Here is a 25,848-nt window from a genome sequence, read left to right on the forward strand (position 1 = left end):
CGTAACATGTCCGTTGTACAACTTGACTAGTCAAAACGTCTTATGTGGTTTTTTTTTTCTATATTGTAGCATGAAATTCAATAAAAAAAAATTGATTTACCGTTTTTGCTGAATTTTCAACGTTATTATTCATGGACTACAGTAAAAATGTATTGTTTCTAAACAGTTAAAATAATAATATGTCGAACTTCAACTTCGATTTTCTCAAAATGGCGGATATGTTACATTGGTCTATTTGAAAAGTGACGCGAGAACTCTCAATACTATCAGAGACACAAACCCAATTTCTAGAATCGCAACCCGCTTCAAGAACCCGCCAACGCGACGCTTCCGTAGTTTGCGTTTCGTTCCGACGGCTTCCTCCTAACTGACAGCTGTCAGAGTCCACGATCTGTCAATATTCCACGTAAGCGTTCTTTCGTTTCCGGCATCTCGGACTGCTTAGGAACACATTTCGATTAATTAAAGGCTTTTAGTCTGTAAGTGATAGAAATTGTTTGTGAATTATTGTGAAAATGGTGTGAAACAAAAGCGGAATGTTCGATCTATCCGGCAATATACGATTTCTACTGATTTTCGACGAATTTGTGCCAAAATTCCAGTGTTTAAAGTTTTGTGTACATCGGTGATCGTTCGCTCTTGTTTACCGGAGCTGTCAAAGTGTCTTCCTTGCCAACCCGCTCTTTTTTCACGACCGTGTTTCGCCTCCGGAGGGGACATTACCAGTCTAAATTGCTTCTCTTTCGTTTTAGTTTAATTAATTCCGATCAGGAATCAACACAATGGCCAAGACCAAGACAGAGAAGAAGGCGAAATCCGCCATCAACGAAGTGGTGACCCGCGAGTGCACCATCAACCTGAACCGTCGCCTGCACAAGGTTGGCTACAAGAAGCGCGCTCCGCGTGCCGTCAAGATTGTGCGCAAGTTCGCCGAGAAGGAGATGGGAACCAATGACGTTCGGATTGATACCCGTCTGAACAAGGCTCTGTGGCACCGTGGAATCCGGTGAGTTTTTGTTCTGGGTGGGGATTTGCGACGTGCTGGCTGCGAGCGATGTGTGAATTAAGTGAATTAAGCTAGGTTTTTGGTATGGTTGAATTCAATTCGAAATTCTGCGATTGATCGCAGGGAAATTGTGTAATTTCATTTTCATTCTACCACTTTGACTGGTTCTATATAGAAAAGGAATCATTGAGCATACAATATGAGAGGATTCAATAGGAAATTTCTATATTTTATTCGTTGCCATTTAGTGCAGAATTTACTACGGAAATTAAATGCATTGAATGGATAAATATGATTCAGAAATATTTTTCCAACGTCATTGATGGGACCCACCATAATTCAAATTTATTTCAATGTGGTTACGGATGATGATGATCCTATGTAATCTTTATGTTTTGGAATTAAGGTGACAGTATTGAGCGTACAGTTGAAGATCAATAAAACCCACGTGAGACAATCGGTTTTACTGTCGTTCTGTACGGCATAATTATATAGTGTCGCACAACGGGAGTAAAATCGATTGTCGCTAGTGGGTTTTCCGGTTATCAACTATATCAACAATATCATATTTTTCGAAGGATCCATGATGTACTTCCAGTGTAAACTTTATAACTGAAAACTGTTCAATGCAACTATTATTGCAAGAGTGAATTTTCAATTAGTCGTATCTGCTTTTTTAAACAAAGATTCAAACGTCAATGTTTCTCGAGTACTTTTTCAAAAGATCCTAAGTAACAAAAGTAAACAAATCGAGTTAGTCGATGCAAACTCTATTGCTCTTCTATCATTGTATGTCCTAAAAAAACTTATTTAAATTTACTTTTATTTGTTTAAGATAATCATAGGTAACAAATTGTCCAATGTACAGTTTAGAATGATGGATGCTTGATTGTTACTTCGGTCATTTTGTCTGCCTAGCATGCCTAGGGGGCTGTTCATAAACCACGTAGACAGTGTAGGGAGGGGAGAGGGGTTGGCTATTATCCACGGACCATACAAATTTTTAAAAATTTGTATCGACAATTGTCTACGCAGGGGGAGGGTGGGGTCAAGAATCCCAAAAAACTGTCTACGTAGTTAATGAACAGCCCCTAGGTGCTCATTTTCTAAAGGCAGGGCATGCAAAACCAATCTATGGTTATAACTAAGGGTACCGGTCATATTTCCGGTGTACTCAATTCTCTAATATGTGAAAGGGAATCTAGATTATGTAGAACAAGACGACCAATGTACTGGTCCGAAGTACAACTTGACTAGTCAATATTGTTATGAACGGTAACTGACCACTACTGTGTTAGTAATCAATCTTTCTTTTTAAATGAAATAAAAGTTAAACGATGTAGATTGGATTCGACTCCGTCTCTTCCAACGGCTCGTGCTAGACTAGCCTAGCTCTTTATTCTGCACACTCATCTCGAGTCTCTTTTCGTATTTTGATCGATTACACTCCTAATATTAATTACTCTGAACAGGGTAGATACTACAGTTCTCCCTTCTTAGGAAAAAAACAAACAGTCTAAATTCCAAATTACGTAAATAAACACGAAAAATTCAATAATTCAAAACACTTCGAATTCAATCCCGTTGAAGATGCAGCATCCACCTGGTCTTGCCTAGCTGAGTTGCACAGCTCTCGACCGCGTGCAGATGGGACTTCTAGCTCGTCTGACTTTCTTGCTCTCGTGGATGTCTTCTGGTCTCGGGAGGTCCGAGAATCCGTGGAAATCTTCTTCATCTTCGATCGAATCCCTCTTACGCTCATTCGTTGTGCTGGCTGGAATGTGTACCATAGCTCTGTTTCGCCTAGATTCGTAAGCAGCCTTCAACTGTTGTCTGTGCGCGTTCGTCTTGTGCTTACCAATCAGAACCTGGAAAACATTATTTGATATTTGTTTTACAAATACAGCCTCCAGCCATCTCGGAAATTTATTAACATTTTCATAAAATAGCTTATCCCCTGCCACAAGCTTATCCAAATCATTCTGAGGTACATTTGAGGGTGCTTCTTGTTTCTCTTCTTCTAGGTAGTATATGATTTTTAGAATTTTGCTCGGCATTTCTCATATAATGTTTGTACGTTTTGTTTACTTACTTACTTAACGATCCTGCGCACCTCCAGGGGTGCAAAGGGCTTTTGTGAAAAATTTCCATCCTGGGCGATTACTAGCTTTGGCCTTGACCTGTGCCCAAGACAAATTTCGGTCAACGTTCTTAATTTCACTGTTTAGGCTCCGCCGCCACGAGCCTCTGGGTCTGCCAGGTACGAATTATGTACCGCAGGCATCGGTTGATAAACACCTGCAGTTTCTGAGTGTTCTCCGCTGATACACACCATGTTTCACTGGCGTATAACAGCACAGACTTCACGTTCGAGTTAAAAATTCGGATGTTGGTGCGTCGACTAATCTGATTCGCTTTATACATTTCGCAAACTGGCAAAAACAGTCCTCGCCTTCTTAATCCGTGAACCTATGTCGCTCTTGGTGCCGCCGTCCGACGCTATCTGGCTGCCAAGGGGCTGTTCATAAACTACGTAGACAGTTTAAGGTGGGGGGGGGGGGGTTGACAATTCACCACGGTCCATACAAATTTTAAAATGTTTGTATGGATAATTGTCTACGCAGGGGGAGGGGAGGGGGGTGAGAAACCCAAAAAAATGTCTACGTAGTTTATGAACAGACCCCAAGATATTGGAAGCTTTCGACTTTCTCCACTGCCTGCCCAGCTACCGTGAAATTGGAACGGTTTTCCATGTTGACATCCAACGATTTGTTGACGTTGATGGTTAGACCTGCGTTTTTTTTTTTTGGATTAGACAAATCGATTTGCTTGGGACCAGTAGTGAGCCAATTTATAATCGTTAAGTTTCTACCGGTTGCCTATACTTTCGCTATAGGACGAATGTCTCAGCAATGCTTGGTAGTTATTAGAGGGAGAGATTAGTTCTACACTGCTAGGGGAAATGTATGTAATGTCGGCCTAAGTGTCCCTTATTTGGGTAAATGATACATAAATTCAGCAATCGACTAAATTTTCAATAGCAACCAAAAATATCCATTAGTACCGTCCCAATGACGCGTTCATCTAGATACAATTGATAAATAGCAGATTTTTAGCGATGGGCCCAATCTTAGATCCATAGGCCAACATTAGAGGCATTTCCCCTATATTGTTTTACAAAATCGAGGACTTTGTTCTTGAAAAAGATGAAAAATACATCATGACTGTTTGTCCGATCATGGAATGCAATCACCTATCAGTGCCATCCCGACATGTAATCAACATTCAATAAGGGTCACTTTGCGGTGGGGTTTTGTTCATGAACTAGACCGCTTTTTAAGGAGGTTTTAAACGGGGGGTCCCCGCGTGCAAATCGTCCATATAATACCACTCCCCTAAAGTGTCTACGTAGTTTTTGAACTGCGCCTAGAAATTGTATACGGTTGTACAATTCGTATAACGCATCAAGCTGAACAATGCATTATGTCCTAAGTAACATTGACAGATTCTCTTCGTCGACTTTCTCTTTGCAACCTCACGGTCATTCCCAGCTAATTTCAGCACACAGATCGATGAAACAATCTAGCATTTCATATGACAAACACGAAAATAAACGGTTCAATACTTAAGTTATTAACAAGAAGAGAAAGTCGACGAAGAGAATCGATCAATGTTACTTAGATCCTAATGCATTGTTCGGCTTGACATGTTTTCGCGGTTAACTTCATTGGGATTAAAATAGTTCATCAAAAAATGCCGTTAGTGTGAATCCTTCATTCTCGATTACTTATTCGAAGGGACGTACCAGCTTTTGAAAACAATGCATTTGATCATCTAGAATTTTCCCTTACCTGATACTGCGTGGGCGAGCTACCAGTTACACCAAATCGCTGATCAAATGCATTGTTTACAAAAGCTGATAATGTCCATTCGAAAAAGTAATCGAGAAGGACATGAACCAGCCCAGGGCTGAAAGTCTCCTTGATAAAGATATTATATCACGCAGTTAGTACCTAATTCTCGATTTCTTTTTTTTTAATATAAGGGAATGACGGCTTCGGCATGACAGACTATTTTCGGCAACCTAAATTGAAATGTTAATTTCATTGGATTTTCTTACGAAAACACTTCATTGAATGCATTCAAACTATTCTTTAGGCTTTCGGCTTCAATTTGATTATATTTTTACCATTGAGAAAAAGCAATCTAGCAGGGTTTTCTTGAAATGAAACACACGCACTACAAAATGCTGCTGATTTCGAGTTGCCGATGAAAGCACAGCTTGTTAACACGCAGTTCAAATAGAAAGATTGCCGAATAAAATGATGTTGCCTACAATAGTCGCTCTCACTAGAGAAGATTGGTGATTTGTAAAAGCGTTTCAAAACAGTTTTTGACAATTTTTTCGACAGAAATTGTTAGAGCAACTGGCAGCAAAAGATTGTAAACAAACCAGTACTGCATTTGTTGTGTGCGTTCCTTGAATAAAAAAGGCTATATAAAGATGGTTGCTGCTTAGGTTGCCGAGAATACGAAATTCCCCTATAATATATTAAAAAAGAAATCGAGAATTACTAACTCCGTGGCTTCCACGATATGTCGTACAACCTTTTTATACATTACTCGATGAACATTTCAAATGGTCCTATCTGCTTTGATCGATTCTCTTCATCGACTTTCTCTTTTCATAACCACTGCTATGCAAACAGATTTCGCGCTAATTCTATACCACATGGTTTGATAAAGGAGGTTCTTATCTTGCGTCCAAAGCGTCAAATACGTTTATCTAGATTACAACCCGAACACTGCAAAAAACAATTCTAGCATTCAGAATTATAAGGGCCTAACTGCGATCATGCTCGGCATACACAATTTTGGTCACGAACTGCTCATTTGCTAATAACTTTGCACACAGTTGACAAAACATAGTTCTAGTTGAAGCAGTAGATAGAATAAAGTTTATGCTTGTTATAGGTAGGGTAGAGAACTACTTCGGCCTAATCGCCCATTTTGGGCCTATCGAGCAGAAAACTTCAAATAAATCCTTGATTTCAGAGTTAACAAGTCAATTGTGCATTTGGTACGATACTTTAGATTTTAAGCTACGGAACGAAGTCAATGAGAACACGTGATATGAAAGTTTGCACCCATTATTCCCAGAAACAAAAGAAGCGCTCCGACCGAATCAATTTTTATCTTCATCCGATAGGCCGAAGTGAATTCATTGGCCTTTCAATGCGTTAGGCCGAGTTTGGCGTCAAGAAGCAGTGTTAGACTTTTGACAATATCTCAACGATTGGTTTCTCTTAAGCAAATCTTACGGTAACGTACGGAGAGGTAAATAAATTTGGAAGCCATCAGTAATAATAACATTCTGTTTGGTGCTAAACTGCGCTAGATTAAGAAAGACTAAGTGTGGGTTATGCTTAATAGGCCGGAAATGGGGTAGTTAACCCTACGCTTAGCTTAGCTTAGATTGACTGCACATATCAATGGTTGCTACTCCGTGATTGATCAGAATCAGTGAAATTGTACAATGAATCAATTGAATGGGGCTGGGAGTGACCGTCCATTCTCATTGTACAAGTTTCAGTGACTCTATATTTTGTAGATCAATAACGGCGCCGGCCACGTCCTTGCAATCAGGTGGGAGTAGGGAAGGAATATTAGAGTGACCTTTGTTGTTTGTGGGCCGTGTTAACCTCTGCACCCCAACAAAAGACACAGGAAAGGAGATTTTGATAGTAAGTTGGGTTCGTTGGATCAGGATTCACCTTGATAAGTGATGCGACCATGGTTTTAAATGAATCAGTGTTATCATGCATTATACTTGGATTTGCCCGAAGCCAAAACCAAATGGTGTATCATTGGGCCACAGACAAACAGACGTAACTCTTTGAAAAAGTTTTTCTTGAATATATAGTATCTGAAAACATAGGACCTCAGTAACGACATCTCTCGGGCTTCTCTCGGAAAACAAGCTTACTCGCCAAGTCTCAAACAATATTGCATAAAAGTGTGATATAATGTATAGAAACGTCAAAGTGATCCGATGCCAGCGCTGCGGCGAGTAGTTCGCGGAACAGATAATATTCAAATTAATCGTTAAATTCATGAACGAAGATTCAAAATGAAGAGTTAAATCTAATGATGTTCCGTCATCAAAGAGCTGGAAGAAAACTCAAATAATTTAAATCAATAGATCCAGTCTGAATGAAGGCTGCAAAAAGAGAATAATTATACAGCAATGACCCCATTTTGTCAGCTAGCAAAGTATGTGTACCTTAAACATTCATCTTGAAGGAGGAAGGTATGAAATTACAATTATGTGGAATTATTGAAAAATAACAGTCTGATGCGCGGAGAGGTTGACAGGATCGGGTCATAACTGTAATGTGAATATTAGAAAGATTTATCATCATCAATTTATTCTTGAATTAACTTGGAAGAATGCCATCCCTTTTAAGCTATACATATCGCATCAATATTTTTGTTTGTCATTTTTTTTTAATGACAATTTTTAAATCCCACTTCTCCATTAATGCACTCTATTTTATTCCATCTATGCTTTCCCTTAAAATAAAAAAAAATAATTTCTATATGTGTTTCATATATGTACAACCAGTTTCTCCGTTTTCAATTTGCTCCCTAAGGCTCTGAACCATTTGGTGGATTATTTTAACTTTTGGTTAAAATTTGACAGATGGAAAGTTATCGATTAACCCTGCTATCCGAGCGTGGTTATTTCTGACAGACAAGAAGTTAAATTTTGACGACCGTGGCTCGAAAACCGGTCGATCGACAGCACGGGGATTTTCGAACATAAGAAATAACTTTCGAAATGTCACTTTTAACTACGAGTTAAATTTAACTCGGCAAATGGTTCACAGCCTAAGTATCAAAAAATGGCTTTAATATTATCGGTTATCTGTCAGCAGGGTTGCTTCCACTCACCCGCTGCAAAAACATATTTTTCGGAATTATGCAATCATTAGATGTTATACTGCTATGTTATACTCTTAAGTAACAAGAAGAGGGTGTAAAGTATGTCTTTGACTCATAAAACCTGTTCATTTCGCTTTGAGAGCGTCAGAATCAGCGATCTTATTATTCGTGAGCGTTCACTCAGAGTGAGCGCTCACGAGTCGTAAAATCGCTGATTGTGACGCACTGAAAGCAATATTGACAGATTTTATGTGTCAAACATATACTTCATGACCTCTTCTTGTAAGTTACAAGTACTAATTAGCACTATACTATATCATGAGTTCATAATTCCGAAAAACACTTCTTTATAGCAAGTGAGTGGAAGTAACCCTGTCTGTCAGCACTGTTTGACTCCCACTTCCCTCTTAAATTTTTACCATAATTAAATCTGGCAATTGAAAAGAAAAAAAATGACCCTAGATGGCATTACAACAAACGCTTCAAATGGTTGTTGTCTCGCCTATTTTTATTATTCTATACACGCTCACAATTTCTACTCAATTTATAATTTACTAAAAAAAAAACCAAAAATGTGTCCTCCCATAAATGAACAAAATTCCACCCAAATTCAATCAAATGTCACCCACATTGCTATAGATTTTCCGTGAACATGATCGACATCCACTCAAACCCGAGTAAAACCCTACCCATCCCGAGCAAACCCACCCCCTACAGCGAGTAAACCTAACCTAAAATTGAGCTGCATTCCCCGTGTTTGTACTCGATTTGTGCACGAGCCTTGATACAAGATCCCATAATCATACATTTACCCCATTCATATCAAGCTGAACACCACACTAGTTCCCAAGTAACACTGACAGACTCTCCTCGTCGACTCTCACTTTGCATCCCCACGCACGCTGACTTGAAAGTACCCATTTATGGTCGAAAAAGACCCATTTTGAAGAAAAGTGGCTCAACTCATCAAATGAGTAAATTCTCCACCCATTAATGAGTATCTGTTACCCATTAATGAGTAACTGTTAATCATTAATGGGTAACAGACACTCATTAATGGGCAAAATTGTTTAATCATTAATGAGTTAAGCCACTTCTCTTCAAAACGGGTCCCCTTCCACTCATTTATGAGTACTTTCAAGTTAGCGTGCGGTCGGCCATGTAAAAACATTCCGAGCTGTTTTCATCAACCGATCTATAAAATAAGCTTGAGAATCAATCAATGTCACCTATGACCCAATGCAATGTTCAATTTGATATTTTTGCTATCCATCACCTTTATTACCATTAACTCAAAACAAACCAAAAATGTTAGTACTTATCTTTTCCTTTTTTTCCCTTTTCGGGGAACAAACCATTCTTCTTCCTTTATGCGTCTTTCGTCATCTTATGCAAAGGCCGGAACCGTTTGTTTCCTCTTCGCATTGCACCATCGTTCTGCTTCTCGCCATTTTTTTTTCTCCACAATCTGCTCTAAGTTTTTTTTTTACTTTTTCATGCCTTTCTGGGACTTCCCGCACTCATCTTTTGCAATAATCCACTAGCCACCACACTTATTTAAACCTTACATATGTTTTTTTCAATAATTTCCACCAAAAACACTTGAAATTTGGATTCCACATGATCCTCTATTTTTTTTCACTACCACTTTATCGGAAATGGGGTAGTTAACCCTACGTAAGAAAAAGTAGATTTTAATTCCAGTAATAAACTGTATTTGTTTTTGTGTTGTCTCGAACTTTATGTGTAAAAATTCATTGGTGTAGATTCAAATGTTAAGATTTACCTACTCTTTGCATATCTATAATAAGCTATGATCCTAATCTATCAATTACTTTAAAGAAAAACAAATGTCAACTACTGAGTGAAAAGTTATTAACAAATGAGCAGTTGGTGTGTACAACTGTGCATGCCAAGCATGACTGCGATGATCAATTCTCTTCATCGATTTCTTCTCTTTGTATTACTACACTTAAGTGAACCAATTTTCCGAATTTTTTTCAATACTATGATGCAAATGGTTGCATTGGCTAGCAGAAGCAACATCAAATGCACCGAGAAATATTACTTTAGCTGAGTTATTAATAAAAGAGAAAATCGATGAAGAGAATCGATCATAGCAGGTAGGCCCTTATGGTTCTAAACGCTAGAATTTGGTATTGTTCGATTCTCTTCGTCGATTTCTCTTTGAATCGCAACTTCTGACTATTTTCGACTTAGTTTCCGATGAAATGTTCCCCACTATTCTGTAGTCCCTACCAAACGGATTTCCCATACAAATGTTTACGGGATAGAGAATATGGCTGTACCACTAGACTGATGCAAAATTTGACTTTTTCGCTCCACAGTGCTTAAATGGTTTCAAATTGGGTCCTGATTAGCCTCCCAAAGTTACAACTCATTTGGTTAGAAACAGACTTCGCACAAGTCATTTGAAGTTTGCATGTAAATTACTATGGGAAATCTCAACTTTTTGTTCATTGCCTTCTAGTCTTTTTCCATATTGCGCTGCGAAACAGATCGATAACCATTCTTATAGAAAATTTTCTCAGCTACAACTTTGCTGAAGATCGCTTCTATGTAAAACGAGACAGGAAAAAGTTATTAATTATTTAAGAGATTTGTTAACTTATGACATGATCAAGCAGCTGCTCTGTAGGCAACACTGTATTTTGCAGTGTGACATAGTAGCCATGATTTTTGTGTCCTATTCAAGCCCCAGAAACACCAATGTTGCCTGCTGAGCAGTTGATTGAGCATGATCATAAGACATCAGCGCATTGAACCATTGATAACTTTCGATCCTTGCATTTAATCAAAAAGTGGTCCTGAGCAAAGTTGTAGCTGGGAAATTTTCCTACAAGTGCAGTTGAAAGCTTTTGAAGCAGACCGATATGGTGAGTTATTAGATAGACATGAACAAAAATTTAACCATAGTAATTCCCATACAAACTTCAAATGGTTTGTGCGATCTCAGTTTCTCACCAAATGGGTTCAAATTTTGAGAGGTTAGTCAGGATCCGATTTGGAATCGTTTAAGTACTGTGGAGCGAAAATTTCAAATTTTGCATCACTCTACACGAAACGAAAATCAATTATTTAATTCATGTGTTTCACTTATACATTTTTGCCAAAGCATCAGCCTTATACATTCCATAAGACAAACCACATAGGTCCTATTAGAATGCATAAAAGGTATGTGTGACCGCTTATACATTTCATTTGACACATGATCTTTGTTAACTTTTTGCAAGGCGTCTGCTTATTAGTTGACTTATACATTTTATGAATAATCAGCAATGGAAATTTGCCAAAAGGTATAAGGAGATTTCTATCCGTGTACTGTACCACCCATATTATCTATTCCGTTCGAAACGGATTTTCCATAGGGTTTTTGATCCGTTGGATTTGACAAAGAGTCACACATTATTGAGATATTGTTTAAAAATCGAACACTTTTTCTTCATTCCAAATGCGTTCTGCGAGTTTCAATTTCATCCTAACGCATTGGTTTTTCTTGTTCTACGAATGAAGGCAGAAAAAATGGATTTGCTAGGAGCACTTCTTTTGTTTTATAAACAGACAACGCGCTCGTATTGGCCTTTTTTGTATCTTATGAGCTAACGCATCGGAACAAACGTATTATTCATTTGTGCAAAGTGAAGTCATTGAGATGGTTTCTGCTCGATAGAACGGAAATGGGTGATTACGACGAAGTAGCGCTCTGCCTAAAAAGAAAAACAAAAATTGTATGAGAAATCCGTTTCGAATGGAATAAAGAAAAGACGAACATTTCAAAATGTCCTATCTGCTTTGATCGATTCGCTTAATCGACTTTCTCGTTCGTCAATAAGTCAGCTACAAGCAGTGCCGTTGCCTGGTGTGGGCGTGGGGGTGGTCCACCCCGGGTGCTACTCTTAGAGGGGTGACACAAGAGAGGATAATTTGGTAAACGATAAATTACTTGTAAACTTTAACTTTCTTTTCTTTTTCTGACTTTTCGGATCTCTTAATCCTTTTATTTTCCTGGAAGGTTTTTACACCTTCGACCGCAAAATTACTTGTCCCGATAGTTCCTTGCAAGCAGGCATAGAAAATCATTTACAATGTTTGTGAATAACACAATGCACGACGATTTAGCGCAGGTAGAACTTGTTACTGTTTTTCAGTGAATGTAATTTACATTCACCGAAAAACAATGGTGGGTTCTATTCGCTCTGGTTCATCATGGATAAGAGATACAGATATGAATTATTCACTAAAGTTGTATTTAATATCAAAACCTACAAAAGCTTCATACATCATACTACGGAATTCTGATGATGGAAAAAAAATAAATGCAGATGATTTCCCATGCCTGTTTGTAACTTCCTCTCCAAGCTTCTAAGAACTGTTCCTGGAAGTTTCCCCCAACTTTCCTGCCCAATTATTAGAATGAACTGACGGCCTCGTTATAATTTTCCTATTTTCAGGAACCCACCCTTCCGCATACGCGTGCGCCTGTCCCGCCGCCGCAACGACGATGAGGATTCACCCAACAAGCTGTACACCCTGGTCACCTACGTGCCGGTGCCGGCGTTCAAGGAACTGCAGACGGAGAATGTTGAATCGACCGACGATTAGATGATGATGCGCTGTAAATTATTTTACAACAATATTCAAATAGAATAAGAGTTGGGTGGTTCGTTCGGTTCAACGTGCTGCAAAACGTCGCGTTTTTTTGTATGTTGGAATGAAGGAAAAGATTGGAGAGCAGAGTTTGAAAATATAAGAAAAGTACTACAGGTGGAAAAACAAAAAAACAAAGTGTTCCTTAACATCCGAAAGTGCAATCCAGGGAGGGAGATTTCTCAATTATGATGATAACACGTGTAATCAACTTCTTGTTTCTACCATTACCAAATGTATTCCTCAGTATGTCTTGTTCGTCGTACAAAAATGCATTGCGTTTCACAATTTTCAACATTATCGAAGCGAAAAAAAAACGAGCTTATCAAATATGCACTTACAGTGCATCGTGCACTGCCTGCACGAGCACACTCATACTCTCAACCGGTGTCAGAGGCGTGATTCCGTGACCCAAATTGGCGATGTAGCGATGCTTTCCAAACTTGCGCACCATAGTCAGCACCAGCTCCCGCAATTCTTCCGGTGTCTTGTACATATCCTGAGGATCCAGATTGCCCTGTAGTGTAACGTTTGGTCCCACCAACTTCCTAGCCTCCTCCGGATCGATGGTCCAGTCTAATCCTATGACTTCGTAGCCGATTTTTGCCTGCTCCGGCAGGGAATGCATGGCACCCTTGGAGAAAAGTGTCATAGGGACCGGAGTGATTCCTTCGTCGGCGAACTTCTTATGCAGATCGTCACGGATCCGCTTCAGGTATGGCAAAGCAATTGTCAGGTACTGTTCTTTGGACAGGTGCTCGGCGCTAGACTCGAATACCTGGACGATTTGAGCTCCGGCTTTGACTTGCATCAGCAAATAATCTACAATCTGATCAGTAAGCAGGTTGAGCAGTTTGTGACTGGCTTCCGGGTAATCCGTGAGCCAAGCTTTTGCCTTGGACATGGTTTTGCTACCACCTCCTTCGATCATGTAGCCCATCAGTGTCCAAGGAGCTCCGGTGAATCCGTACAGAGGAACTTTCCCCTCCAGCTTATGACGCATCATGGTGATTGCATCGCCGACGTACGACAACCTTTCAATCGAACCAGTCGCGTTCAGTCGTTCCAAATCAGCCGGAGTTACCAACGGTTCTGGCAGGACCGGACCAACTCCCTTGACCATCTCCACGGTGATGCCCAGGGCTTGTGGAATGACGAGGATATCCGAGAAAATGATGGATGCATCTAGATCGAAACGTCGCAGTGGTTGCATTGTGACCTCACAAGCTAGCTCGGGAGTACGACACACCTCGAAGAAGTCGTGTTTGGCACGGACCTCTTGGAATTCTGGCAAGTAGCGACCAGCTTGACGCATCACCCATACCGGAACGCGATCCACCGGTTCTCCACGAGCTGCACGGAGCAGGTTGTCATTTTTAAGAGGTGGGAAATCCTGCAAAGAATCAATATACGTTCTCATGAAATACCACTCGACCAGTACACGTTCTCGTATGCTCGCAAGAAACATAAATTATCCATTATCCACTTCGACAGATAACTTTTGACCCGGTACTTACATCACCGCTTGCCACAGCGGCTAACAGTGGATCAGACGAAGACGGGAACAGAGGTGCATCGCCCCCGTCCACCGCTATCGTCGTCGACAGAGTCGATATGGACGAGGTGCAAAAGAACAGGAACAACGTAAGAAACACTAATGTGGAAAACATTCCGAGTACGATGGTAAAGCGGTCCAGTGCAATTAGCATAATGTGCAAACGCTTGCAAGCCTCAACCATAAATATTTTTCTCAACCAAAGGGAGGAAAGTTGATGCAATAATACAAAGACAGCAGAGAACGATAATCACACCTTACTAGCGACCATCTCGAAGTTCCAACCGCGACTGGCTATGTGATGACTGCGTGGCTCCGAGGTTGAAGGTGCTCCCGGTCGGATTGATAGGATGAAAATTGATTTAAACAAATTAAGAGGGCACTTGTCAATCACCGAAAATTATACTGATGTTCTTATCACTGGCAAACGTACACGAATGATTCCACCAAAAACCAACGAAGCAACGATTCTACTACTGTACTAACTGAGGACAGGCCGCTGAAGATGCAGCAAGTATAAAAGTGATGGGAGATAAATACGAAAGAAGGGAAAACAAAAGTCACGATGAAGTTGACGTTTGCAGAAGTTTACACGCTATTATAAAACTACCTAAAAATTGGTCAAAACTGAACCTACTCATATTTGGGTACACCAGTATTTATCTAAATTTGCGTAAACGTGCTTGCGAAGAAATCTCGTGAAGTTTACCCTGATGTTGACATTTTGTAGACTTTACACGGAGATGAAAAACTATCCAAAATTAAGAAGGGTAGAGCGCTACTTCGTCGTAATCGCCCATTTCCGTTCTTTCGATCAGAAAAGATCAATAACATCAATGATTTCACTGTACACAAATCAATAATAGGTTTGTTCCGATGCGTTAGTTCATTAGCTACAACATAAATCCTGTAAGTGCGCATTGTATGAATATTTACGCTCATTGTTCTCAAAACAAAAGAAGTGCTCCTAGCGAATCCCCTTTTTCCACGTTTATCCGACAAAGAAAATCTAATGGCGTTTCAATGCGTTAGGACGGAATTGAAACTCATAGAACGAATTTAGAATCAAGAAGCAGTGTTAGATTTTAGACAATATCTCAACAATTTGCGACTCTTTATCAAATCCAACGGTACGTATGGAAAGGTGAATAAATTTACAAGTCATTTGAGACAGAAATATTCCATTTTTGGTTTAAACTCGTTCAGAAAAGAGAGGTAAAGTGCGGGTTGTGCTTAGTAGGACGGAAATTAGATCAAAAACCCTACTATTCAATCAATTCACGGGTTCAGTCCATTAACCCAAAGTTAATCGCATATCCAGTATTTTACGATCGATTATGGCCGCCATAATCTGGCTGAGGTTCTGGTAGGGAACATAAGATTTGAAGTTTAGATTGTGTTGTTTGACGTGTAAATGATCAAATTTGAACGTTACTTCAGATTGTGGTGGCCATAAGCACTGTTAAATGCTGGATAGTAGTTTTCATTTATTGCGCATTTTGCACCAAATTTTTAGCCTATTGCTAAAAATCTCTTAAATAAAGATTTAAAAAAATTGCACCGAATAAGACTCCTGTGCAAAAAATAATTGCACATCAATATTTTCGCACATTCCAGAAAATTTAAAAATCGACTTGTTCCAAAGCAGTAACAGCTTTAGAACATTACTAGCAAGCTAAACTGTTGAATTAAAGCTCTAGAAAGCATAACCCTAATAAAAATTGTATGGTTAATTTGCTTAACGACGTGTTCTGGGTATCATCCAAACCATTTGTGGAATAGTTCAATGATTTGGGTTATCGTTCGTTTATGGTTATTTTTTATTAGGGAAAGAAGCTCCATACTTAACTTTTATGACCAGTGAGAAAATATTACCAACAATCATTACGAAACTGACGATTTTAAATTAATTATATGATTTGAGTAGTAGCTATACTGAAGATCCGAGAGATGTCGCCTCTTCAGTGGTAGGATAATCATTTTTGCAGTATGGAGAATAACAGAAAATCCACGATTTGAGACTATAAATATTTATTCAGTCTCGGAGTAATACCAATAGACTTAATGAATCCAATCTTTACTTTTCTCAAATTCAGGAATATTTCCCTGGAAAATCCTGGAAAGCCTGGGAAAACATAAGGCAAATTAACTCATCGCTGAGTTCCTGCACTTTTGGCGATTATGAGTGAACTTAACTCAAATTTGAGTCATTCTCATTCGCCGTGCTCACAAAATAAAAATCGCAGCGGCGGCGCGTTGACGAACTTTTCGTTAAGTTTGACGAAACGTTTTGATGTGACAGTTAAAATAATTCAAGATGCACAGCACAAAAAATGTAATATTGATCAACGTAATTCAAGCTGATGTATGAAATAATTATGTAATATGTAATAACAAAAACCAGATACGGAATGACCTCTGTGCAGCTGTTTGGATGTAATATTCAACAACTTTTTTCTGTGTGACAAGAACCTGTACACACTCGTTCGATTTTACTCTAGAGTGAGTAGCAACATATCAAAAACAGTAACATTGCTTAACAAACTAAGATTTTTTTTTACAGAATACTGTATTTTTTTTACCGAATATGGAACCACTAAATCCGATCCGATGAATTTGATAATCCATGCGGTATTTTTATTTTATTTACAATCCGTTCTGTAAATTTTCTTTGCTTGTGGGCTGTCAACATTTACTGACGTGGACTGTAAATTTTGCTGATAGATCGGTGAAGTTTACCATAGCGTGTGGTATCATTTTTCCCAAATTGACTGTACTTTATTTACAGAACTAATTATAAGCAGTTTAATTTATATTGATTAATTAACTGTTTCTTTCTTCATACAGAAAATTATTTATAAAAAAAAACAGTAAAGAACCTTGACGAGATTATCGACTCAGTAGCAAACCGTGCCAAAAATCACTTTTAGTAGATAATAAAAGTGTTAGTAGAATACAAGTTTTTCGGTATCTCCGGGAAAACCCAAAACATGTCTCATTGTGACCTAAGTAGTCCTAGGAGCTCGATATAACTATAGTTATATCACAAACAAGCAGACATAACACATTGAATATTTCTCACTGTAAAACATCATCACTAAAATATTACCGTCATATGTTGAGCACTCTGTGGTGGGCAGTACGCAGAACAGATGGCGATAGTGTGTAAACGACAAACGCAAGGGAATTGACTATGCGCGCCACAGGTGGCGGTACTACTACCATAGAGGTAACTCTAAGACCAGAAGGTCCCAAAATAACGTGCTCAACTTTTTGGCTCAGCTCTGGTACTTTCTTCGGTCCCAAGCTAATCGATTCGACTCTCGAAACACAGCCAATAGCACAGGAGTGGAACTTCGGATCAGAAAGTGGCTCCACTTGTCATTTGTGAACACTAGCGCACCTAGCGGTAGAAGGCATCTTCTGCCTGCAGTTAAGATAGACAGCATCCTATGATAGTGCGAGTGCACATAAAGGGTGTCCACGATGAAATTGCAACACTATGAAATTGCTCTAACTTTTTAACCGTTGGGTAGAATTTAATGAAAATTTGGGTGGATTTAGTTCATAGTGCATTATTTACATCCTGCAAGTTTTAAAGTCCTGTGATCAATACTCGCGGAAATGGAGTCGAAAGAACAGCTCGTGCGTGATAAAATCTTGCGCATTCATCACGAGAACAAGGATCTCTCGCATCGTTCCATCGCTAAAACGTTGGGAATCGCGAATTCCACGGTGTCGCGAGTGATTAAGCGGTTCGAGGAACGGTTGACCACCGATCGGAAGCCCAGAAGTGAAGGAAAAAGTTTTCCGTACAACACCAAAAATCACAACCGCGTAGTTGGGGCCTTCAACCGAAATCCGAACGCCTCCGTTAGGGATGTGGCTAAGAAGCTGCACCTAAGCCGAAGTTTTGTCCAGAAGGCCAAAACTAAGGCTGGGCTTCGAACGTTCAAGGTACAAAAGGCCCCTAATCGCGACGAGAAGCAGAACAAGTCCGCCAAAACCCGTGCCAGGAAGTTGTACCTCAACATGCAGACGAAAGTTGAATGCTGCATCATGGACGACAAAACATATGCGAAGGCCGACTTCAAACAGATCCCCGGCAACCTGTTTTTCACGGCCAAGGATAAGTTCAGCGTTCCGGAGCATGTCCGCACTCAGAAGATGTCCAAATTTGCGAAGAAATTCCTGGTTTGGCAAGCCATCTGCACGTGCGGGAAGCGGAGTGCACCTTTCGTGACCCAGGACACGATGAACGGACAGGTGTACATAAAAGAGTGCCTCCAGAAGCGGCTGCTTCCTCTCCTGAAGGCCCACAACGTCCCAACAATCTTCTGGCCGGATTTGGCCTCATACCACTACTCCAAGGACGTGCTGAAGTGGTATGCGGACAATAAGGTCAATTTCGTGCCGAAAATGTTCAATCCTCCCAACACTCCGGAGCTCCGCCCCATCGAGCAGTACTGGGCGATTATGAAGCAGCACCTTCTTAAACGACCTAAGGTAGTGAAGACAGTCGAGGAACTGAAGAAAGTATGGGTTTACATGCAAAAAACGGTTGATTCACAGGTTGTGCAGAATCTTATGGCCAGGGTTAAGGCCAAGGTGCGGGCATTTGCGTATGGACTGTAAATAAAATACGAGTAAAATGGTAAAATGAAGTTCAATAGTTATTTCTCAATCCCTGAAAATTTGATGGCAATCGGATGAAAACTCGAGTTTTGCGAATCAATTTTGTGTGTGGCAATTTCATCGTGGACACCCTTTAGAAAAGCCCGTGTGGAACGCTACAACAATACATCGCTTGTTGAGCAGAAAAATGAACCACCTTTTGATTAACCGATTTGTTTGCACTTCCCCTTCTGTTCTGTGCCAATAGGCTAGTCAACACAGCAAAAAAAGTTGTTGAATATTACATCGAAACTGATGCAACCAGGTCAATCCATCGATTGTGTAATATCACATTGTACGATGTACATCGATTTTGCGAACAAAATTACATCCATTGATGTAATATTGTATCTACTTTTTGCTATTACATCATTATTTCATACATCAGCTTGAATTACGTTGATCGATATTACATTTTTTTTTGCTGTGAAGAAGTAAGCCAATTTAAAATCGTTAGTTTCGTATTGATTGTTGGTACTACCAACTACGATACTTTTAAATTGACCGTTAAATGCGTGTTCGATGAACAACTTGTTTGTCTGTTGTTATATCGACTTCCTAGGACCACTTCGTACACATTTTCAATTAATTATATGATTTGAGTAGTAGCTATACTGAAGATCCGAAAGATGTCGCCCCTTCAGTGGTAGGAAAATCATTTTTGCAGTATGGAGAATATCAGTAAATCCACGATTTGAGACTAAACATGCTTTCACAGAAAGAAACAAATAAACGAGTGTTTACCTTATCACCATACTAATGTACTCGTGCAATTTTTGTGCATCTAAAACTGCCCATAAAGACGATAATAAATAAAAACTGAAAATTTTCATGCATTTCCAAATGGTTTCCTACCATTCCCATACATTCGAAAGTGACTGGCCCTCTGGATGTGGATGATGTCAAAAACAACAAAACATGATTAATTGCTCATGTGATTTGATATGCCGCATGACATATGTTTAAGATTAAGTCTGGCGTTAGTCAGTACCCCGAACGCACCATGATTTCTAGTACACTAAACGTTCGCTAAGTGAAAGACTTTAAACTGAAATGTTTTTTGACTGAAACTCGGACTGAAACAAGTTTCAAAGGCACAAGGACACTTCAGTGCCAACATTTCAAAGGGGCGTAATTGCTTTTGTAAACAATGACTTTACCCGTAAATTTCTCGCGAATGAAATCTCACCTCTCCAAAATAACAATGCTAGCTGGTAAAGGAAACATTCCCTAATAAAAAATAACCATAAACGAACGATAACCCAAATCATTGAACTATTCCACAAATGGTTTGGATGATACCCAGAACACGTCGTTAAGCAAATTAACCATACAATTTTTATTAGGGTTCCTCTACCTGCTGGTGTCTTTGTTTTTCATGAGTGAGCTTTTATTCGCGAGAAATCGACGGCTAAAGCCATTGTTTACAAATACAATTACGCCCCTTTGAAATGTTGGCACTGACTTATCGATCAAAATTGTGCAATATAAAAATCAAGAGCAAATTTTCATTATGTCGTAAGTAACATTCGCATCAATCCGAGAAAAATAAGGTTTTGTTTTGATGACCGAGAAGTTATTCCTATTTCCAAGTAAACACATATAATCTCATAGTGATAGCAATGTTTAACATATTTAGCAGGGTTTTTATCATACAAATGCAAATCGCTAGCTTTCATGCTAAAAAATACTGGTTTTTGAGTCAAAAGTTATTATACGTCGTTTGGTGGCCCCTATTGTTACTTAAGTCAAAGTGTATTTACCAGGATATTCGGGAGAATTATCAATTACGTCTCCTTACGTGCAGCCTATTCATCATTTTAGGACCACCGAAATCATCTTAGCAACAAACAGTTCGATTTATTCACTTTAATAATGAGAAAGCGAAACGACGAAAGTACACTTTTCACGGGTTTCTCAGCACTGTTACTTAAGTCAAGCGGCATCTCCATAGAAATTGGGTGACTTAAGTAACATCGAAAACTATTTTGATCGGAAGGTGATTACGTCGAAAAGCAATTTGACTGGTAAATAAATTTAAAAATGGTATTTGATCCTATATTCGGATATATACTGTGTAATAGCAGGAGAATCGATTGACACTGATAGCTCGACTTTGTTTACCTTTGTTACATTCGACGTAATGAAAATTTGCTCTTGAAATGTCACAAATAGTCATATGCACACATATGCACTTTAAATGTATTTAACAACTGGTTTGACATATTAAATGTATTTTAATAAACGTTGAGTGTACTGGAATATGTTCGGGTATACTACTATAGTCAATCTGGCCCTGAGCAATTAATATCGATTGATCTCTGAAAGCTCTTGTAATAGGTTTTATATGCATCATCATTCGCTTACCTGTCATTTTTATTCTGGACCCATCAGTTAAACTCGTACCTACTATATCTCTGGAGCCATGAAACCAGATCTTACCTCAACATGAAAGTTGCAAAAATTCCATAAAACAACATTAATTCCGCAACAGCTGATAGTAAATCGCACTCGCCTCCATCACCTACATCACTAGCTAAATGAGAGCACCGTGTAAAAACAACAACATCAACCGAGGCATAAATAACGAACATAAAAAGAAATTAACCACCTTGCGTCCGCTTTGGCAAGCTCTCACTCTAATGTATAGAAGCCACAGTAGCAGCAGGCTCACCTCACTCTCCAGAGGAGCAGTTTTCACCACTCCTCATAATGGTGTTTACGATGCCACGGAGAGGAACGCATCGCATTATGCTTACAACAGGTAAAAGTGGCATGGCGAAAACAAAAACCCGAATCGACAAGCAAAAACGCGAAAACCGTGTAATGTAATAAAATTATAAAAGTTATGAAACTCCATAAACAAAAAAAAAAACCTGAGTAAAGCCATCGGTTCGTTACAGTCGCCTTCGCCTCCGCAGATTCAAATCGCGACGCGAATAATGTTGCGCCTTTTCACCCTTCCCGGGGGCTTTGTGTGAGGGTGGAAGTGGTGTAAGAAATTTGCGTGACTTGTCACTGATTGCCAGCGTATAGCTAGTTTATGTCTCAGTTAGAGAACTACAAGAAGCCCTACCATTTTTTTTTATGAGTCGCTAAGTTTTGCTCGTTATGGTCTGAAATGGTGCCGGTGGGACATATCTTGCAAGTGTCGCTGGATGATGATTGCTTTATGGGGTAGCAACGTGATTGATGAAGTTTGCTAGCTAACACTCTGTTAGAGTCCTGGCGAATTGTGGTTATGATAGAGTGCATACAAATTAGCTCACCCAACCGGTAAATGCAAGATTCTATTACAGAGTCTATTGAGTCCATACTTAAATCTCGAAGGAAAGCATGTTTTGACTATGTTTCACTAGCAATCAAAAATATACATTTGTATTGTCCATATGCCGGATATTTTTACGAAATATTTAAGACCAGGAGATTTTGATCGATGGTCCAATTCTTTAGATCCATTGGTCAAAATTAGAGCCATTTCACCTACGTCGTGAATTTCCGGTAATCGAAAAACGGTCGCTGCTGTTTCTGGCTTCTGCTTGTTCTCATTTCTGTCTGTCTGTTTTTCTGTCTGTTAGGAAACCTTTAAAAAGGCCATCGTGCCACCGCTTGACGACTGGGCGCACAGTCGCGGTGACACGGTGTCTGGGATTCTTACCGCACTAAAACCTCCTTGGACGCCTTGCCCTTTTCCCCAGGAACTACTTGTAGTATTACTTCGGAGGGGGCCGTGCATTACGCACCTCACTTTACCTCAGCTAATTGGCACTTCCAGTTCGCTGATTGTCTCTCCAATTTGTGAGCTATTTAGCTCCCAGCGTAACGTTCTACGCGGTTATCCCCGGTGTTGGATTCAGCCTACTCTGACGGAGAGTTCTCCCGGCTTCGGTTTTCAGTTCGCATTTGTGTGAGCACATTACTACTTTCTAGTTGGTCTTCTCGCCATTTTCGCTGCACCATTTTTCGTACTCCTCTGGTTTCTCTCGTCATATAGCTCTCGTAGTCCTCCGCCAAGGTGATGCCGATTGGGACCATACGTGCGATAACGCATTCTGCCTCCATCGAAATGGTTCTGTACGCAATCACGACTCGCATGGCCATGAGCCGGAACGTACTGCTCAATTTCCTTTGGTTCTGCTTCGTTTTCAGCGCTTCAATCCAGGCTGGACCTCCGTACCTTAGTATCGATGAGGACACACTAGCCAGAAGACGGCTCTTGCTGCTGCTTGGACCAGAATTGTTCGGAATGATTCTGGCTATTGCGTTGATGACCTTCGCCGCCTTCTCGCAAGCATATTCGCTGTGGCTATTAAAGTTTAGCCGGTCGTCGATCATCACTCCCAGATACTTTAGCACGCGCTTCGAAACAACGGTATGCTCTCCAACGGCGATTTCTGCCCGTTGCACTGCTTTGCAGTTACTGACCAGCATCACTTCTGTTTTGTGGTGGGCTATCTGCAGCTTCGCTCCTTGCATCCAGTTACCACTCGTATATATCGCCTCGGCCACCAGCATTTCCACTTCTTCCAGCGTCTCACCGGTTACCGTCAAGACGACATCGTCCGCAAAGCCAACGATCTCAACTCCTTTGGGCAGCTTGACCGTGAGCACGCCATTGTACATTCCGTTCCACAGCGTGGGACCTAGAATGGAGCCTTGTGGAACTCCCGCCGTGATGCTAAGCGATTTCTGCCCCGTGTCTGTCACGTAGACCAGGACCCGGTTCTGGAAGTAGCTACTTAGAATCCTGCAGAGGTAGTCTGGAACCCTCATTCTATGGAGCGCCTTGGCGATGGCCTCCCAGCTGGCGCTATTGAATGCATTCTTCACATCAATCGTAATCACGGCGCAGTATCAACCGCTTCTGTTTGGAAGCTTTCTCGGCTCTGTCAATCACTGTCCGAATTGCATCCACCGTCGATCTCCCTTTCCGGAATCCAAACTGCCTCTCCGACAATCCGTGTTCACTCTCCGTGCATTTCATCAGCCTGTTCAGGATGATCCTCTCAACTCAAGAGCTTACCGACAGTATCCAGCAAGCATATTGGCCTATACGATGCAGGATCCCCCGGCGGTTTTCCGGGCTTCGGCAACAGCACAAGCTTTTGTACCTTCCACCTATCAGGGAACTGACCCTCGTCCAGACATTTCTGCAGCACGTCACGTTGGGAATTCCATCCGGGCCGGGAGCTTTATTCGCTTTCAACCCTTTCGCTGCTGCTATGAGTTCCTCGTTGGAGACTTGTTCAACGTTGTCTTCATCTACCTCGCCATATGGTGTAGGTGGCCAGTTCGTTGGGTCATGCTGTGGGAAAAGTCCCTCCACGATGACTTTCAGCTTGTTGGGACACATTTCAACCGGCATCGTTGGACCTTAGCGCCCCACGGTGGGACTTTGCATGGGAGTGACCTGCCAATATGTTAGTTTAGTGCAGGGGCCTGACTGGCGGCCATGTTTTTGATGCCATCATCTGCTCTTGTCTTTCTGCTTACAACTCGATTTTCCGTCTCTTTCCACCATGTATACGACAGGCGGGCCGTATTTAAATAAGGCCCGTGATGTTGCCTACTGTCAAACGTATAGGATTCATATAGGGTTGCCAGCTCCTTGGGTTAGTGTCAAACATTGAAGTTATTATTTTCCTTTAAATCATGATTTAAAAATAAAAATGACTTTATATGGGTTTGAAAAAAATATCGTGCTCAGAAAACGAAGCTCTTTCAGATGATGTATAAAATCGATAATTCTTTTTTAAATTAAATAAGATAATTGCTTCCGCTGCGGCACTGCAGTGGCACTGGTTGCTACTGGACCGATATTCGCGGTTATCTTCATCCTTCTTTCGTTATTTGTCCTGTTATAGCCTCTCTAGCTGCTTCCAAGTTTTTCACTTGGGGCAGGAATTCATCCGGCGTCCCCCAGCTTACAAAAAAAAAAATATATTTTTTTGTTGCCATGATCAGGCATGGAAAATCATTTACATTCACTTCGTGCATTCATGTGCACTCATTTACCTCTAAATTTTTCCATTAACAGAATCCCGTAGAATGATGTGTGAAGCATTTGTAGGTTGTATAATTAACTATAACTTTTAAGAATTACCCAAATTTATATCTTTTATGCACGACGAACTAGAGCGGGCAGAACTTGTTATCGTTTTTCAGAGAATGTAATTTACATTCACTGAAAAATAATGGTGGGTTTTGTTCGCTCTGGTTCATTATACATAAGAGATAGAGATTTAAATTATTGACAAAAGTTTTAGTTAATTATAAAACCGACAAAAGCTTCAAACCTCATTTTGCGAAATTTTGTCAACCAATAAAGTTAAAGGCAACTCGAGCTGGACTACGTACGTTTAAGGTTCAGAAGTCCCCAAGCCGTGACGAGAAACAGAATACGGTCGCAACAAGCAGTGCCCGGAAGCTGTACGACCAGAAGTAAACGAAACCATGGCGAGACATATGTGAAGGCGGACTTCAACCAGATTCCAGGAAACCTGTATGTGACTGCCAAGGATAAGTGCGATGTTCCCGAGAACCTCCGGTCACAGAAGATGTCGAAGTTCGCCAAGAAGTTCTTAATTTGGCAAGCGATTTGTACTAGCGGAAAGCGGAGTACACCTTTCGTTACCGCAAGCACCATGAATGGACAGGTGTATTTGGAAGAATGTCTCCAAAAGCGGCTTCTCCCTCTCCTAAAGGCTCACAACGGTCCAACGATCTTCTGTCCGGATTTTGCATCATGCCACTACACGAAGGACATGCTAGAGTAGTATATGGCGAATGATGTCGATTTCGTGCAGAAAGATCTGAATCCCCCAAACACTCCGGAACTGCGCTCAATTGAAAAATACTGGGCCATTATAAAGGAGCACCTTGCAAAATGACCTAAAGTGGTGAAGAATGTAGAAGAAATGAAGAAAGCATGGGTTAATATGCAAAAATCTGTAGAACCTTATGGCTGGGGTTAAGGCCAAATTTCGCGCATTCATAAAGG

General features: G+C 40.3%; 2 protein-coding genes across 3 annotated transcripts in view; one reads left to right on the forward strand and one right to left on the reverse strand.

Annotated features, from left to right (window-relative positions):
* The first annotated feature begins 371 nt into the window (after nt 1–371).
* Nucleotides 372–12,647, forward strand: LOC135700116 (large ribosomal subunit protein eL31). The gene is made up of 3 exons (XM_065220513.1): nt 372–479; nt 753–1,006; nt 12,424–12,647. Exons 2-3 carry the CDS (start codon nt 783–785, stop codon nt 12,572–12,574), a joined length of 375 nt encoding a protein of 124 aa, XP_065076585.1. The 5' UTR covers nt 372–479; nt 753–782; the 3' UTR covers nt 12,575–12,647.
* Nucleotides 12,648–12,826: 179 nt separating this feature from the next.
* Urod (uroporphyrinogen decarboxylase) overlaps nt 12,827–25,848 on the reverse strand; it is a 152,616-nt gene continuing 139,594 nt past the window's right edge. Inside the window, exons 2-3 of one of the 2 annotated variants that reach the window (XM_065220508.1) lie at nt 14,431–14,453; nt 12,827–14,012 (exon numbers count right to left, since the gene is read on the reverse strand). In XM_065220508.1, coding sequence (XP_065076580.1) covers nt 12,957–14,012; nt 14,431–14,445 — 1,071 coding nt within the window. In that variant the 5' untranslated portion in view covers nt 14,446–14,453 and the 3' untranslated portion in view covers nt 12,827–12,956. Of the gene's footprint in view, nt 14,013–14,136; nt 14,386–14,430; nt 14,454–25,848 lie in introns of those variants that run through there. The other variant, XM_065220507.1, reaches the window with a different exon arrangement.

Source organism: Ochlerotatus camptorhynchus, unplaced genomic scaffold (genome assembly GCF_037179485.1).
Source record: "Ochlerotatus camptorhynchus isolate MF236.1 unplaced genomic scaffold, CSIRO-AGI_Acam_v1.1 ptg000128l, whole genome shotgun sequence".
In the NCBI taxonomy this organism is placed as follows: Eukaryota; Metazoa; Arthropoda; class Insecta; order Diptera; family Culicidae; genus Ochlerotatus; species Ochlerotatus camptorhynchus.

Coding starts and splice junctions, on each gene's coding strand:
- LOC135700116 (XM_065220513.1), top strand. CDS start 783: ATGGCCAAGACCAAGACAGAGAAGAAGGCGAAATCCGCCATCAACGAA. Junction 1,007..12,423: donor CTGTGGCACCGTGGAATCCG/GTGAGTTTTTGT, acceptor TCCTATTTTCAG/GAACCCACCCTTCCGCATAC.